Raw genomic sequence first — 16,846 nt, 5'->3', positions numbered from 1 at the left:
TCGGACTCCAATAATGCATTACAATACTGCGAAAACAATTGCTCTTTTATTGACTCATTCTCAAAAGTTATCAAATTCCGCTTTGCATTGAAATCTGAATGAAAACGTTTATGTTGACAAATTTGAACTTTTCATCATTCATTCTATATTTCATTATATACTTGCTTAAGTATTGCTCTTTAATATCACATACTCTAGCCATTTCCATCTCAATTTTGTGAACAATTCGTATCACATAAACATTTTAATAGCTTATATTCTTGGACATCAGAATACCAACATCCATTAGCTCAAAGTGTGCTAATTCAATTTCATCTTATTTGGAAATTTGTGACATAACTTTTGAATGATTTAGCCATGCACTTGGAATTCTCAAAGCTTACAGTCAAATCTAACTCTTAATGAATCTTGCTTTTAGTCTTCTTATTAGATAGTCTTCGCAAAATTGACCTTTAAAACATTCGATATTCAGATATTTATTCAATTAACATTCTAATATAGTTTAGAGTTCACTCATAGGATCATCAGAGTTGTCTAACACATTATTAGCAGGTTCAACAATAAAGAAATATCCAAAGACAGTTCCTAATAATGTTGTTATTCCATAGAATAGAAATAGACCAAACTCTCCCATTTTAGAGTCCTGCATTGCAGGTGACGCATATACAATAACAAAGGAAAATACCCAAGAAACCATTCCATTGATTGATGAAACCATAGGTCGTACTTCAATAGGAAACATCTCAACAGAAGAAAACCAAGGTAAAGGAGCAAGTCCTAATCCAAATCCAAATTGATATAAGAAAATCAAAATCACAGGAAGAATATTTGTCCAATTAAATTTCGAATTGAAACCGAAACAAATGAGAGAAGAAGCACACAACAAACAGGATATAGTCCACATCGCCTTCCTTCCTAGACATTTAACCAATGGACCGGAACAAAAACATGCAAATAGTTGTGCAGTTGTAGCAATTGCTGATTGATCTCCTAGTCGAAGATTTTTGATATTTGCTCTAGCAAAGATACCAGATAAATCAGCAATAATTGCATTTATGCCTGAAAACTGCTGAATGATCATAATCAATATTAGAACGAAAAGCAACCAAGCATACTTCTTTTGGAAAATTGATTCAGAAATTTTATTTTTCTCTTCTTGCTTTTGTTCTTTAAATGCTGTGACAGGGATAATCCATATTAAAAAGAGTTGAAGAACATGACCAATTATTGATGTAATGCACATTGCATATGGAGGAAAATATTCACCAATAAGGAAGTTAATAATCGCTCCAATAACAACAAAAGTTTGATTGAATGTACCATAAATGCCTGTTTGATCCAATGGTGAAACTTCAAGTAATAAAAGAGGACCAATTGATGACATTGCGCCAAGCATGAGACCTTGAAGAATTCGGATAACAAAACCCATCCAAAACAATTTTTCTGTCATGAAACTGAGAATTAACCACAAAATGATACTTATAATATTAACAATTGATGTAACTAATCTTCTTCCTAAACCTACCTTAAACAATAAAGATGGAATATATGGACCGATTGCTGCAGTCAATAGTGTTATTGCAACAAATAATTTCCATTGATCAGGTGTTTTACTCCAATTTTTTCGAATATATTCAGCTGCTGGAGAAGGATATGCAATGAGAAATCCAAATCCTAAAGGCATTAGGCATACAATAGATGCATAAAGCAACTCTTTTCTAAAGAAAGAAGACATTCAAACTTTAAATCTTTATGAAATTATAATCATTGAAATTATTTGAATAAAAATTGAAAAATTTCAATAGTTTATAGATCGGTAACCCTTTGAATACCTTTTGTTGATGACTCAATATTCAATATATTGGAACCTCGGTCTTTGAAAGAAATATACTTACAACTAACTTAATCTTGAATGCCGATTTCTCATCATTTTCATCGATTTGGTTGTTTGGTTGGATGGCCTTCAAAAAAACGACAGGCCAATTTCCACCGTAGCAGAACTCTGATGCTTAATATGTTATTAATGAACATTGAAGCATAAACTCATAAATTTCAATATATATTGAATTACCAAATGATAATTTTTTCTTTCATGAAATACATTTTTCTGTGGAGTTATCATACAGATCACTTTTACTCAAGCTGTGGTGAACTTTCAATAATAGTTTGTGATATGCAATATTACCCAATATTGATATATTTTTTTAATGATATATATCAATCATTGAAATTACTATGACTATACATTACATATGCAAGAGATTTTGAATATTTCTTTAGATGGATTGGATAGTCTAATTTTTTTTTTGATTCTGAATAATATTGAAGAATTTAAAAGAATCGAGAAAAAATATTTCTTCTGTCTCTCTATCATGCAAGCGTTTCACTTAAATGTTCCATCTGAAATGATATGGATATAAAATTCTCGCACGTTTAGGGAAATTTTTATGAATGATATTTTCGGCTCCCCGCCAAAACTTAATAATGACGATCGTGAAATTAAAGAAGCAATTAAAAGTTCACGAACTGCACTACGTGAAACTACACAAAATGTAAATGCAAGAGAAGCGAATATTCAAATTACTGCAGAATCAATTAATCAAATGTATAAAAGAGTCGATGAGTGGGAGAAAAGACTCGCTGAATATGCAGATAAGGCTCTTTTAAAGCAGAGTAATTTGAGAAAGGAGCAAGATAAATTTTATTCTGAAAATAACCATGCAAATACAGAGCTTGATAATCAAATTAATGAACTAGAAGAGATATTAAACAAACTTATGAATAGACAACAAGAAATTACACTTAATTTAAAATTTATTGAAAAACAAAAGAAAGATTTTGATCAAAACATAGTAGAATTAACACAAAATGTGAATAACGTATCAAAGACAGGCACAGAACATTCGAAAAGCATTACAAAAGCAAGCGAAGAACATCAAGAATTTGAAGATATGCAACAACACGCAATAATAGAAATAAGCGAAAATAAGAAAAAGATATCTGACCTAGAACTTGAAATTTCACAAGTACAAGCTACTTTATCTGATTTTAAATTAAAAGATGCTCAAAATACAGCAGAAAATACAAAACTCTCTTATAAAATAGAAAATCTAAAAGAAAAACGTAATAATTTAATCAATAAATATCAAGAAAATGTAAACTCACTTACAAATTCGATTAATAAGAAAAATGAAAACGAATTTGATCCAAAAACACAAAGAATATCTTTGCAGAACCAAATCAAGTCGATTAAAGATTCAATGACAGGTATAATTAAATCAATATCTGAGAAAAATTCAGATGAAAAAATAATGAGATCAAATATCCTTCGAGAGAAGGCAAATTCAGATGCATTGAGAGCTAATATCAAGAATATCAATTCCCAAATAGATAAAATCAAAGAAGATCACAACAGATTTCTAGATAATGTTGTAAAAATCAGATCTATCAAAGTTGCAACAATTTCGGAGATAAAAACTGCTCTCTTTGATGTAAACAATTCAATTCGCCAAGCCCAAATGTCCCTTGATGAAATGGCAAACATGGAATCACGAATTGCACAAAGATTAAGGTCAACTGACGTCAAAATCGAATGTTGCCGTGCTAACATGGACCAGATTGCAACAAATGAGATAGAACTACAAAGACTTCGCCTTGTAAACGAATCTCGTGAAGATTCACAAACAGCGCGTGTTGTTGCTTTGCAAGATACTCTCGATGCATTAACGAATAGGATAAAAGGAGCTGAAATTGAGGAACAAAGATTGAACAGAAACTTCATTTCTTTAGTTTCATCTCGAAATCCTGAACCTGAAACGAAAACAGACGTACTTTACAGTGCAGTAAGAAGAATAAAACGTGAGAATAAATGTCTTGTCCAGCAAATACAAGATGTTTATCAAAAAATCAATGATTTAAGTTTTAATCAGAAAAAGATAAGCGGAAAGATTAAGCAGAGTAGAGAGTTATCACAACTTCCAAGTTCTAAAGCACCAAATCCTAAAGGTTTATGTATGAAACAACATGAGATTTCAAATCTCATCACAAAAATATGCGAGAAGAAAGAATCAATAGAATATTCAAGAAGAAAACTTGCTAATAAGCAACAGAATAGCTATTACAAACCAACTTATTATGATTATAACTTTAATAATTTTGATTATAACTATACAAAGTCTTTGTTCAATGAGAGACTAACTTTAACTGACTTAATATGGGCTATGCAATCAGAAACATATGTTTGGAGAAGTGAGAATACAGTATTTGCCAAAGAATTACTTCTCAATACTTGGAATCACCAATTAGATTTGTTTAATTTCAAATAAATATTTTGTTATGTATTATTATTTTAATTACACCACGCTTTTTCATAGAAATGAGCATGCAATTCGACAAGATGATTCTCAAATACGATATTCATGTGCAAATTTCTTTTATTTGAGCAACATATGAAAATAAGAAACTAATAATCAAATACCAAAAGCGTACTCTGTCCTTCAATAATATCCAATTTTAATATAAATATGCCATTTTATACCAACAAAAATTGAATGATAAATTTTATAGGGTTATTCAATTTTCAGGGAATAAAAAATTCAATAGATAAGTGTTCCCCGCCAACCGTCACATGCCATAATTTATAATACCAAATGTCCGGCCGTGGCAAAGGTGGTAAGGGTCTCGGTAAGGGTGGTGCTAAGCGCCATCGTAAAGTAATGCGTGAGAACATCCAGGGTATCACAAAGCCAGCTATCCGTCGTCTCGCACGTCGTGGTGGTGTCAAACGTATCTCTGGTGATATCTACGAAGAAGTTCGTGGCGTCCTTCGTCACTTCCTTGAGAACGTCATTCGTGACTCAGTTACATACACAGAACATGCTCGTCGTAAAACAGTTACAGCTATGGATGTAGTCTATGCTCTTAAGCGCCAGGGCAAGACACTCTACGGTTTCTAAGCTGTTACTATTGCTTATTCTTTTTAATAAACATTGAATTTCTGTTAGAAACTTACTCAAATCCAATCATTTCTTTTTCCATCAGCTTAAGAAAAGAAGCATATACTTCTTTATTCAATCCAACATTTGAATTATGATTTCATATCGAGTATGAATTTCAGGTAATGATATTGGAAAAGAGTGATGTCCTATGGTGTCACATCCTTAACCAATCAATTTTATATTAGAAACTGCATAAACGATTTTCTATTTGACTCTTGTTCAGAGTCAGCTTATGGCAAAACACGTTGCGTATGAAATACACGGGATTTACTAGTGATTTGCTCAATTAAAATTCATTAGTAGTTGATATCCAAATGAATATATCACAATAAGAAAATAATTCATGTGTAACTTAGTAGACATCCTCTATAGCTTAATCAACTCCATTTAGTCGTAGGTAAAGTCAGGTTTTCATATGATTTGTGCTCCAGATTTTATGTATCTGAGAATTTGAAAAGTTTACAAAATCTCGTCCAAAAGTGTCTTTCATTCCAATGTCAACTAAGGAGCAAAAAACAAATGCAATTCGCAACGAAATTGCCCACATTTGCCTTGAACTCACACAGAAGGAAGGATATAATGTTAAAGAGAATATCAACACTTTAATGACATATTGCAAGAATTATGAACTCAAAACAGTCCAAAAGATTGCAATTCTCTCTTTAGCCAAAGTATTTGTCGACATTTTACCACCATACATCGTTGAAAAACACAATGAAAAAGATAATCCATCACAAGAAGTCAAAAAACGTCGTTTATACGAAGCAACACTTCTCGAAACAGCACGCCAATTCATTCAAATCTGTGAAAAGCTTGCTTTCAGCAAGAAATCATCAAACAACACAAGAAAACTTGCTGCAAAAGCTCTTGCTGAGATTTATGTCAATAAACCAGGCTTCAACACAGGCAGACAACTTGTTACAACAATGGTTAAGCTTGCTTGCTCAAACCATGAAGAAGTTCGCCAAGTTATTTGCGAAAATCTTACTCATTTCTTCGAGAACGATCCAAATGGACACAACACTCTTGCTATTGTCACAAAGATCGCTGCTACTCCATCACCAGAAATCTCAATTGAGCTTCTCCAAACTCTAGAACACATCAAACTCAGATCTTTCCCACAAAAGACACAAGCAGAGAAGGAGAAAGAGAAGAAAGAAAAGATTACAGACAAAGACCTTATCAAAGAGCTCCGTGAAGCCGATATTGTTCCAGATGATAATTCTCCTGAGATGACACAAACACATATCCTCGAACAGCTCTTTGGTACAGTCTTCCGCTTCCTTAAGGAGACAAAATCCGAGGTCCACTTCATCGCAGCAATGGAAATCATCAGAAAAGACGTATTATTCATTGACAAAGACTTCGTATCGGCCATTGTCTCTGCTTTAAAGCAAAACAGATTCTCCCTACGCTCAGCAATCACTGCTGCTCACACAGCTCTCGTTCTCTGCAAACAATGCGAATATAATGTCGATTTACGCGGATTCTTCACAGAAGTATACAACAGAGCATACGAAGCTCTCGATGATCGCGATTCTACACTCGAATTCCTCGCTTTGTTCGACATAATTTCGGAACAAATTGATACAGCCCGTACAGCATCATTTGCCAAGCGCCTGATGATTATGGCATTGCACGCACCTTCTGATATCGCTACAACCATTTTAGTCACATTGAGGAAGTTATTAACTCCACATCTTGAATTAACCTCCGCAATTGACTTTGATTTCGAAGCTGAAGGTGATTTCAACATCTACGGTGCAGACCCTGACTTCTGCAATGGTCCTGCTGCTAAATACTGGGAACTTTCAGAATTGGCCCATCATAGGAACGAAAAACTCAGAGAAGTCGCACAGATCATTGCTACATTGAACTCTTCTGCTGCTGTTAGATCCGCCGACTTAAATGATGCCAAAATGAAGAGGAAATGGGATCCAAGAGCAACTCTCGAGGAACTTGATGATAGCGCAAGAATTTTCGATGTCAACCTTCTCCATTTCAATAGAGAGGCTCTTCCAGAGAAATTGAAATTATTTGAACTTGAATGAACTTAATTTATATTTATTTTAAAGTAAGAATAAAATATTGATAATAGAGATATTTAACTAATTCAATATTTTTATGAAATGGTCACTTCTACCAAAATAAAAAATATTTTCAGAATAATTTTAAGTTTCACTGAGAAAAACTATAAGTATTTCGATTTTTTATTTTTGGAGTTGGTAAATATGAGTTGAATTTAAAGTAATATTGTATATTTTATTTAAGATTTTTTTTTGTATGAATAATTTACTCAAGGACTGCGAGAATATCATCTTCGCGGTAAACAATGAACTCCTTGCCATCGAGCTTGACTTCGCTACCTGACCAATCAGCAAGAACAACGCGATCGCCAACCTGAAGTGTCATTGGTGTGATTGTGCCATCTTTCTCACGGTGGCCTGGACCAACAGCAATAACTGTAGCTTCGTTGTGCTTTCCCTTGAGAGCATCTGGGATGATAATTCCAGAAGCTGTCTTGTTTGGTCTGTCAACACGCTTAACGAGAACACGGTCATCGAGTGGCTTGAAAAGTGTAGCAGCTGTGACAGCAAAATTGCGAGATGTGAGTGCAAGCATTTGATCGGAATTGCTTTATCGTCCTTCCAATTAATTTTTTTTCTATGATTTTACCTTTTTATTCGGCTTTAATCAGATGCTCTAATTACTGCATAATTTCATTGAAACGGTTTCTTAGGGTGATCGTATTTGAAAGAAACTGAAGAAATTTTAGACGAATAAGTGAGCATTTTCTTCATCGAAGGAACCATAGGATAACTAAGCCTAGTGCAAGCAAGAAAAGTCATTATACCATTAGAAATTCATACCAATCCCCTTCTTTGGAATCCTTTCGGTTCCTTATTTGATATTGATATAATTATCTATAGGGCAAGTTTGTGTTTTGAGACAATAAGGTCTTGGCTCTCATCTGAATTGAAGTAACATTTAAAATTTATTTTGATTTATTAATTAGGTGCCAATAGACTTCAAGCAAGCAAATATCGCTATTAAATACAAAATACAAAATACAAACAAATAATTTATTTATATTAACATAACATAAAATATTATAATCATTGATCAGATTTCATTCCAGATATGGAGATGTCATAATCTCTCTGAAGTCTTTCATTTTCTTCTTTCAAATGCTGAAGAATAATTTTGTCAACCCTCATTTTTGCTTTGATTGCAATTTCATCTACATGATCTCTTTCAATTGTTGGCGGAATAACGACCTTTCTGAGATCTTCTAGTTGAGTTTTGAGATTTATGAGTTCATCACCAGTTTCTTTTGCTATTCTTTTCATAATCTCGCATTTTGACTTTGCAACTTGCAATCGTTCGTTTTGGGTGCTGACAAATGACTTGTATAGATTTGTTAATTCATCACAAAGTGATTTTTCTTCTGCAATTCTTCTTTCCTGAAATTCATTAATTCTTTTTTCTTCATTTGCATTTTTCATATTGATTTGTTCATTCTCCTGCGATATCTGTTCAATACGCTTAGTTAACTCGCCAATTTCCCTTCTGTACTTAGTATCCATGGCAGTAAGTTCGACTTTTAGAGATTCCGCAGTTCTTTGTGTTGCTGAGAGAACTTTTCCGATTGTTCTGACTTTAGAACTTTTATCTTTCTCTAACTTTTCACGAGAGTAGTTTAGAACATCGAGGAGGGCATCTATTTGATCATTAAAAACATCAGTATCTGGAAGCCATTCGAATTTTCTGTAGCGAATTTGTCTCTCAATTTGAGTTTCAATATAACCAACAAGTTTATGATGTTCGTCTCGGACATTTTTAAGAGATGATTCCTTTTCTTGTAACTTGTTGTTCTTATTTAATTTATAAGCTTTTCGATCTGATTTAATTTCATTTGAAAGATCTTGTATGCGCTTCATATACTGCTTAGTATTTTGACTTTGATGCTGTTTACGCGTTTCTAACAATTTTTTTGCTAAACGTAAATTTTGAGTTGCAACTAATAGATCTTTGTCTAAACTATTTAATGTTTCAAATTTCTGTTCAAGTCCAAAACTAAGTTTTATCTTTTTCTCGATAGGAACTGTTAGGTTTAGTGTTGGATTATTCTGAATGCTTGAAAGTATCATTTCTTCTGTTTTAGGTGCATATACTTTTTGAACAGGGGCCTCCTTCTTTTGATAAATAAGCTCTTCTCCCTTAGTTTTGGATATATAAGTTTTAGATGTTGTCAAGATAAAAAATGAATATTTTGACAACTTACTACGTAATCAATATAGTTGTTTAAGATGTTAAATATTTGTATCCTGCTGTTAAAGTCCAAAAAATTCATTTTTTATCAAATGGAATAAAATAATTCAAATAGGATCGCGTGAATATTAGATTCAATATTACTTTGGCTGCTCTGAAATGCAATCAGAGAATATCAGAGAATATTTTTGTAAAATTTGATTAATAAACGTACATCAAATCATCAGGAAATTATGCATAATTCGTTCATTTGAATACACTTATAGAAGAAGAAATTCTTTCAGGATAAAAGAACAATCTAAATCAAATATTTTTAATATTTTCAAAGAGAAGATATCAGCTGAATTGTAGCAAAATGATTCAGTTCTAGGAGGTTAAATGGAGATAAATATATTGAAACCAAAAATAATATATTATTCATAGCGAAATTTTCATAGAACAATTGAAATATAAGCGCCATCCATATTGAATACAGATATACGGAATTAGAAAACTTTAACGTTATATAATATTTCATAATAAATATTGAGATAGATTATTGATTACAATTCAATTGAATCAAATTGAATCAAATGTGCTAAAAATATCTCTTTTAGTTACAATTATATACCGTCCTGATGAATAGAAATTTAGAGATATAGTCGTATAATGCATTGAATTTTTTGAATTAAATCAAATTTGAATGGTCAAAAATCCTATCAACCAAATTTTACAAAATTATAATACCTAAATACAACCGCATAATATAACTATATTCAATTATAACCTTTTTATCAATTTTGATTTGAGGGGAAATTTGGGACTATTCAAAATTTATGAAAATTTGAAAATTCGAGGAAATTTATCCAAAATCATAATTAAAAATGCAATTCGACAAGCCTGCACATCAAAAGAAGGCCGAATACATCAAGAAGCTTCATGGTTTGTTCCGCAAATACCATAAAGTTGCTGTTGTCACAGCCCAAAATGTTACATCAAATCAGCTCATGAAGATCAGAGCCGGTGTTTCTGGCTTTGCTGAAGTTCTTTTCGGTAAGAACTCATTGATGAGACGCGCTGTTGATGAACTCAAAGATGAAATTCCAAGCATCACCGAACTTGAAAAGAATCTTTCAAATGGTGCTGGACTTATCTTCACAAACGGTTCATTCAAGGCAATCAAAGAAGTCATCGATGCAAATTGCCTTGGTTCAGCCGCAAAGCCAGGATCAATTGCTCCTTGCGATGTCTTTATCAAACCACAGCGCACATCAATCTCCCCAACTGATATCAAGGTTCTCCATGCTCTCAACATTCAATGCAAGGTTTTCAAAGGAACAATCGAGATCACAGGTGAGAAGCAGCTCATTTGGGAAGGCCAAAAGGTCGGAGCCTCTGAAGCAAACATTCTTGGAATGCTCGGAATCTTGCCATTCAACTACACTCTCAAGATCGAAGCTCTTTACGACAATGGTTCAATGTACGATCCAAGCTTCCTCTCAATTTCAGACGATTACCTCGCCCAGAAGTTTACAGAAGGACTTTGCAATGTCACATGCGTCGCATTGGGAATGCACTATCCTTGCGTAGCTTCTACACCACACATGATTCGCTCTGCATTTACTGACATTGCTTCAATTGCCATCTCAATCAACCATGAGATGAGACAAATTGAAACATTGCAGAAACTTCTTGCAGATCCTGAAGCTCTTGCAAACCTTGCAAATACAGCTGAAACAAGTGGCAAAGACAAGAAGGCAGAAGAGCATCATGAGGAAGAAGAGGCAATTGAAATCGGACCGTTCTCTTTCGATTTCGACTTCTAAATTTAATTTCTTCAAAGCATTTTGAAGTAAACAATTAATTTTTCCTGGTGGAAATAATTGATTTTTTTTTCTAACTCGTACAGAGGCAATAAAAACAACAGCAGCGTTGCCAAAAGATAATTAATTCCTTTGTATATCAATGCAGTTGAGCAATGATATTGAATGTTTCATATTTAATAATTTTATTTTTCTTCTCTTCTAAATGAGCTAAATGCAGCAAAATATGATTTATTTGTGTTGTAAATGCATAAAAAAGTAAATTAAGTGAGTCAACATTATTATGGCGATGCATCACATCTAATGATAATTTATTCGATGAAATTTAAAAGCTTTTATCATCTGGGTAATTCTTGGAATGAATTAATGGCTCATAAGAAGCGTAACAATTGAAGAAGATATCATTTCTGTCAATATTGAGACAAATTGACCGGCATTTGCCGGAAGGTGACATGTAAACCTTTCAATTAAAATATATGTCTGCAAACGTGATCAGGTATCCGTTCACCCTTTATATTATAGAATATGCGTTAGATATATGCTAGAATCAGAATAAACATTCATATAGTTATCTGATCAGAATATCGCTTTACAATTTTGTAACTGTCCGAATCGAAATGAAATTTTAATATGGAGAATAAAAAGTGACAAATTTAGAAATTCAATGCAAAGTTTTGATTCGAGCGATGCTCCTATCGGAGGACAAGGACGTCAAATCGGCACAAAGAAAAAGCAAGCATTACAAAGACAAGCAAGGCTTTTTAATGTTCCCACAGACATTTTATCGAAAATTCCTGCAAAAAAGACCTCACAACCAACACCGCAACAACAATCCCCTCATTTTTCTCCACAGAGCGTTCCATCTGCCTATGCTTCATCGCCTCAAGTTGGTGGCTATGGTGCACAATTAGATCAAACTTCGCAACACTTCATGTTTGTGAATTACTCGGACCATCCCAAGCAACAAAATCCAAATACACTTATCATCAATAATATGCCAAGAGATGTTAACGAAGTAATAGAAGAAATCATCAAATCAAGGCCACCAGCTAATCCTATCCCGAAAAGTGAGATATCTTTTGTATGCCCATTCTCTATGGTCCCTATTACATGCCCTGGCCGTGGCGTAAACTGCCAGCATGGCCAATGTTTCGATTTAAGAGAATTTTTACTCGCACAATTAGATGACAGCTGGGTATGCCCTATTTGTGGTCTACCAATTCCTTACGAACAGTTACGCTTTGATCCATTTTTCTTTAAACCTCTTTCATCGACCACAGTAACTCCAGCTCAATCTCCTTCACAGGATCCAAATCCACAGGCAGATCCATGGTCAGACTACTCTGCCATGCAATTGTTTTAATAAATTTTTGTTTATTTCTGTTGTTTTTCAAAAAAATCATCTTAAATTTTTATTTGAAACATTATTAGTTTGAAGATATCTCTACAATACCCATTTAGGAACAAATATCATATGAAATTTGTTTACATTTGAATTTGTGAAATAATTTTTTTTCAAGTCAAAAAACTACAATTAATTATTTAGCCTATTGATGTGAGACATATCATTGAATTTCAGATTCTCAAAAAAGTCGTTTTTTCTTATGTTTTCTTATTTCATTTTCCTTACTTCAGAAACAACATTTGCGTCACCAGGTTATTACGCATTGAATTTCAAAAAGGGCGAATCATTTAATGTCGATACTTTAGATAAAAATGCTGTTTTTTACTTAGATCAAATTTCGAAATTTGACATTGTACAAGGAAAGGATACTTTACAGCCCCCAACAAATCAATCAATTTGGATAATTAGCCAAGACCATTATGTTGTTAAAGTTAAGAGCTTAGTAACGATTAAATTCTGGATTATTAGTCAAAAATTCTGCAAGAATAATAACTACTTTATTCAGACAAGCAATTCACTCGGAACACAGTTGAATCTTACCGAACCTAACACATCATATTGCTTCTTCTTCCAAAATAATTTTAATGAAGCTAAAGCAGATACTCTTTTGCTCTCAAGTAACAACTTAACAAAATCAGAATATCACGAATCATTATTACCAGATGAGCCAAAGATAACTTGCCCCTTCGCAAAGAAATGTTTATTCACAACTAACGTTCCCTTCTTTTTCAGAGTCGAAAATCTTAACAAATCGCAGTTATCATTGAAATTCGCTGCTACAAACGTGCTTTCAAACACTACAACCTGCTCAGTCGAAGATTTACTAAATAACTCTACAATTCCATGCAAATGCAATATAATGTTTGATGATATTTCAGTTATTGGATATATATTACTCGGATCCTTCTTTGCACTACTTTTTATTTATGTTATCGCATTTCTCCTCAAACCAACATTATGTCCGACTCAGACCAAGATCGATTTCTCACAATTAAAGAACAAACCGTTCGCTGGAGAAATTACTCGCGATACAAAACCTGTTCCACCACAAGAAAACGAAGAAGTTTAAGATCTTTGATTAGATTAGTTCATAATGATTGAAAACACTCTAATTGAGTCTATACTTTTCTAATAAATCTATGATATATTAAAATTATTTTCTTTATTTCTTTTTTCTAGTATACTAATCATCAAATTGAATAACATTAATGCATAACTTATAGTATTTATCGCTATCAACTCATATTTCAAAGATATATCAATTTAAATTTGCAAAGTTCGAAACATGAGATTTAATTTTTGAATTATCTAGCTTCAATATATCAATATTATTTATTGTGAAGAGTTTACTGAGTCATATTTTTATATTTTTTGAATGTGCTTGAGTAGGTCTGAATATTTATTCGGTTTACCTACAGCACGAGTTAAATGTATTGACTTTCACGAGAGTAATCAGCTACTTCTTGCAGCTTTATTCAGCGGAACTGCGATAGTTGTTGATACATTAGCAGGAAATATCGTGAAATCATATACAGTTCATGAAGGATCTGCATTAAGAACATGCAGATGGATACATAAAACAGGTAATTTCGTTGTAGGCGGCGACAGAAGTTCACTTGTATTTTATTCATTCGGGAAAAACAAATTACTAAATACAGTAGAGAATGCAGCAGTTGGACCTGTTCGTTCTATTGCTGTTCATCCATCAGAAAACTTAATTCTTTCATGCGGAGATGACAAATTAGTCAAGTTATGGGACATTTCAAACGAAAAATGCAAGTTAGTTCGAGTGTTTTCGGCCCATTCAAAGCTAGTAATCGATGTAAAATGGAGTTTACGCGAGCCAACAAATTTTGCATCTTGTTCCTATGACGGCACAGTAATATTTTGGGAAACTAGTAGTACAACACCAATGTTTACTCTAAAGGTATGCTCATTATGCGTGAATTGCATATCATTTGCCTCAGTTAGAGAAAAATCTCAATTTGCAGCGAGTACAGATGATCATAACATCTATATTGTTGATATACAGTCAAGATCAGTAGTTACTAAACTCGAAGAACACGAAAATAACGTTTCTAGAGTCGAATTACACCCTACACGACCAATTTTAATTTCTGTTTCTGAAGATTCTAAAGCAATTGCATGGTCATCATCAACATACAAGAAAGAAAACACGATATTATCAAACTACAAACGCATGTGGTCACTTGCTTTCTCAAATAATTTACCATTTTTCGCAATTGGATGCGATGATGGTTTATCTGTTTACAAATTTACGATGGATGGCATTCCAATGTCATTAGATAGCTCAGGAAAGATCATAGTAAGCCATACAAGTGAAATTGTCACTGCAAATCTGAAAGAATTACAAAATTTATCTGATAATTCGGAATTACAATTAGTTTACAAAGATGCGTTGACAACAGACTTCCAACCTGAATATATGAAACACTCTCCAAACGGTAAATTCGTTTATATTTGCGGAAGTGGAGAATATGTAATTTATTCAACGCTTGGATTCCGAAATAAGGCTTATGGTAATGGCAAAATGGTCGCATGGTCATCAAATAGTACAGATTTTGCGGTTTTGACGGAAAACGGAGATGTCGAAATTCATCTCGGAAATGACGAGCCAAAATTGATCAAAAACAGCTACGCGACAAATATATTTGGTGGATATTTGTTAGGTATCCAAAATTCTTCATCTTTGACTTTCTATGATTGGAAATCAAACGAAATTATCCGAAAAATCGAAATCGAAGCTGAAGACGTCATCTGGGATGGCCAAAGGAAAATAGCCATCAGAACAAAAGACACTATATTTGTTTTGTCCTTTAACAGTGACTATTCTCTGTTGGAATCCGAACAAACAGGTTACAGTGACAGTTTTTCGATTCTTTTTACGTATGAAACTGCTTCTACGTCCATCTGTTTCGCTAATGGAGTTCTTCTGTTCACGAATGAAACGTTCTTGTACAGATGTGTCCTTGGAATATATACTGTTCACTCGAAAATGTTGAAACAAAATAAGATTCTCGGTTACCTTCAGAAAGAAAACGTTTTGATAGTATCTGATCATCTTGGTAACCTGACAAGTATATGTTTACCCCTTTCTCTCCTCGATTTTGAATTATTAGTTTCTGATAATTTAATTGAAGAAGCGACAGAGAAAGCTGATAGCATTCCTGACAACTTTAGAGCAAAGGAAGCAAGAGTAATGCGCCAAATTGGCCAAAGAAAGCTTGCTTTGTCAGTTGCAAACGATAAACAGTCAAGATTTGACATTGCAGTCGAATTAAATGACTTAACTGAAGCAAATAATAATGCTTCTGACGAAACTCAGTATAAGAAAGTCGCAAGGATGGCTTTGGAACAAGGAAATTATGAAATTGCTGTTGAATCACTGAAAAATTGCCATGATTATTCAACATTATTATTGTTATATAAAGGCAGAGGTGATGCTGATGGCGTTAGAGAGCTAATTGACTTGTCTTCTTCGAAAGGACAATTAAATGTTGCTTTTACTTGTGCAATGCTGATTAATGATAAAAGGAGAGCTGTTGAGATCTTGATACAAAGCAAATTATACGCAGAAGCAACTCTTTTAGCGAGATCTGCTGTTCCTGAAATGGTGAATGAATGTTTTAAGCTATGGAAAGAGAATGCAATCAACCAAAAAGTGGCTGACTCTCTTGCTGATCCACAAGAATATCCGAATTTGTTTGAATAAATAGTTATATATTTTGTATTTCATGTTTATAACAATAATTATCGTATTTCTCAAATCTCATAACGCCAAAATATAGTTAGTCTTTATTAAAAATGTAAAATAAATTATATTAAATTTATATTTTTATTTATCAACAACATAGTAATTTAACAAGACTTGATCTGGTAATCTTGTGGCCTTGCAAATGAACATCTGCTTCTTAAGCCATTGAACGGATTCACCGTAAACTTCAAATTCTGGTTTTGTGCAAAAGTAGTAAAGATTTGGATCAATGAACTCGCCATTCTTTACTTTTTCTACGTACTCATCAGAAACAGTCCTAATTCCATTGTTTTCGATGTAAATTGAAGATCCATCGTCTAATTTAATGCCATATCTAGCAGAGAGTTCGCAAATTCCATTAGGACGGATAACTTGGCTGTCAACACCTCCTGGTAATATAACACCATGCAAATTTGAACCTTCTAATGTTCCTTCAATAATTGGAATGAGTTGACGACGGCCATTTATTTCATCTTGTCCAACAACGATTGGTTTGGCAACTTTTGCACAGACAGTAAATACTTTTCTCATGGATGCAGTTTCCATTTTTTATTGAAAATGATATGGCCAATTATCCACTCAAATTTATTTGAAT

The 16,846-nt window shown here is 33.2% G+C and overlaps 11 protein-coding genes across 11 annotated transcripts; 7 read left to right on the top strand and 4 right to left on the bottom strand.

The window, feature by feature from the left end:
• Positions 1-502: 502 nt before the first annotated feature.
• TVAGG3_0976890 (major facilitator superfamily transporter) lies at positions 503-1,735 on the bottom strand (the record flags this gene model as incomplete). The annotated part of the gene is made up of 1 exon (XM_001317261.1): positions 503-1,735. One exon carries the CDS (start codon positions 1,733-1,735, stop codon positions 503-505), a length of 1,233 nt encoding a protein of 410 aa, XP_001317296.1.
• A 712-nt stretch (positions 1,736-2,447) lies between these two features.
• TVAGG3_0976880 (uncharacterized protein) lies at positions 2,448-4,327 on the top strand (the record flags this gene model as incomplete). Its single annotated transcript, XM_001317260.1, has 1 exon — positions 2,448-4,325. The coding sequence occupies one exon, from the start codon at positions 2,448-2,450 to the stop codon at positions 4,323-4,325; it is 1,878 nt and encodes a 625-aa protein (XP_001317295.1).
• A 307-nt stretch (positions 4,328-4,634) lies between these two features.
• TVAGG3_0976870 (histone H4-2) lies at positions 4,635-5,016 on the top strand (the record flags this gene model as incomplete). Its single annotated transcript, XM_001317259.2, has 1 exon — positions 4,650-4,955. The coding sequence occupies one exon, from the start codon at positions 4,650-4,652 to the stop codon at positions 4,953-4,955; it is 306 nt and encodes a 101-aa protein (XP_001317294.1).
• Positions 5,017-5,491: 475 nt separating this feature from the next.
• Positions 5,492-7,048, top strand: TVAGG3_0976850 (chromatin binding; the record flags this gene model as incomplete). The annotated part of the gene is made up of 1 exon (XM_001317258.1): positions 5,492-7,048. The coding sequence occupies one exon, from the start codon at positions 5,492-5,494 to the stop codon at positions 7,046-7,048; it is 1,557 nt and encodes a 518-aa protein (XP_001317293.1).
• Positions 7,049-7,289: 241 nt separating this feature from the next.
• On the bottom strand, positions 7,290-7,619 carry TVAGG3_0976860 (chaperone cofactor-dependent protein refolding; the record flags this gene model as incomplete). Its single annotated transcript, XM_001317257.1, has 1 exon — positions 7,290-7,619. The coding sequence occupies one exon, from the start codon at positions 7,617-7,619 to the stop codon at positions 7,290-7,292; it is 330 nt and encodes a 109-aa protein (XP_001317292.1).
• Positions 7,620-8,113: 494 nt separating this feature from the next.
• Positions 8,114-9,243, bottom strand: TVAGG3_0976840 (uncharacterized protein; the record flags this gene model as incomplete). Its single annotated transcript, XM_001317256.1, has 1 exon — positions 8,114-9,148. The coding sequence occupies one exon, from the start codon at positions 9,146-9,148 to the stop codon at positions 8,114-8,116; it is 1,035 nt and encodes a 344-aa protein (XP_001317291.1).
• An 889-nt stretch (positions 9,244-10,132) lies between these two features.
• TVAGG3_0976830 (ribosome biogenesis) lies at positions 10,133-11,074 on the top strand (the record flags this gene model as incomplete). The annotated part of the gene is made up of 1 exon (XM_001317255.1): positions 10,133-11,074. The coding sequence occupies one exon, from the start codon at positions 10,133-10,135 to the stop codon at positions 11,072-11,074; it is 942 nt and encodes a 313-aa protein (XP_001317290.1).
• A 609-nt stretch (positions 11,075-11,683) lies between these two features.
• TVAGG3_0976820 (SUMO transferase protein) lies at positions 11,684-12,598 on the top strand (the record flags this gene model as incomplete). The annotated part of the gene is made up of 1 exon (XM_001317254.1): positions 11,736-12,434. The coding sequence occupies one exon, from the start codon at positions 11,736-11,738 to the stop codon at positions 12,432-12,434; it is 699 nt and encodes a 232-aa protein (XP_001317289.1).
• Positions 12,599-12,653: 55 nt separating this feature from the next.
• On the top strand, positions 12,654-13,605 carry TVAGG3_0976810 (uncharacterized protein; the record flags this gene model as incomplete). Its single annotated transcript, XM_001317253.1, has 1 exon — positions 12,676-13,545. One exon carries the CDS (start codon positions 12,676-12,678, stop codon positions 13,543-13,545), a length of 870 nt encoding a protein of 289 aa, XP_001317288.1.
• A 243-nt stretch (positions 13,606-13,848) lies between these two features.
• On the top strand, positions 13,849-16,252 carry TVAGG3_0976800 (beta'-COP family; the record flags this gene model as incomplete). The annotated part of the gene is made up of 1 exon (XM_001317252.1): positions 13,852-16,209. The coding sequence occupies one exon, from the start codon at positions 13,852-13,854 to the stop codon at positions 16,207-16,209; it is 2,358 nt and encodes a 785-aa protein (XP_001317287.1).
• Positions 16,253-16,313: 61 nt separating this feature from the next.
• TVAGG3_0976790 (protein of unknown function, DUF3237) lies at positions 16,314-16,809 on the bottom strand (the record flags this gene model as incomplete). The annotated part of the gene is made up of 1 exon (XM_001317251.1): positions 16,333-16,797. One exon carries the CDS (start codon positions 16,795-16,797, stop codon positions 16,333-16,335), a length of 465 nt encoding a protein of 154 aa, XP_001317286.1.
• Between the last annotated feature and the right edge of the window lie 37 nt (positions 16,810-16,846).

The sequence above is a fragment of the Trichomonas vaginalis genome, chromosome I (genome assembly GCF_026262505.1).
Source record: "Trichomonas vaginalis G3 chromosome I, whole genome shotgun sequence".
NCBI lineage: Eukaryota > Parabasalia > Trichomonadida > Trichomonadidae > Trichomonas > Trichomonas vaginalis.
The sequence above is the reverse complement of the archived record's forward strand: the minus strand, read 5'-3'. Positions and strand labels throughout refer to the sequence as shown.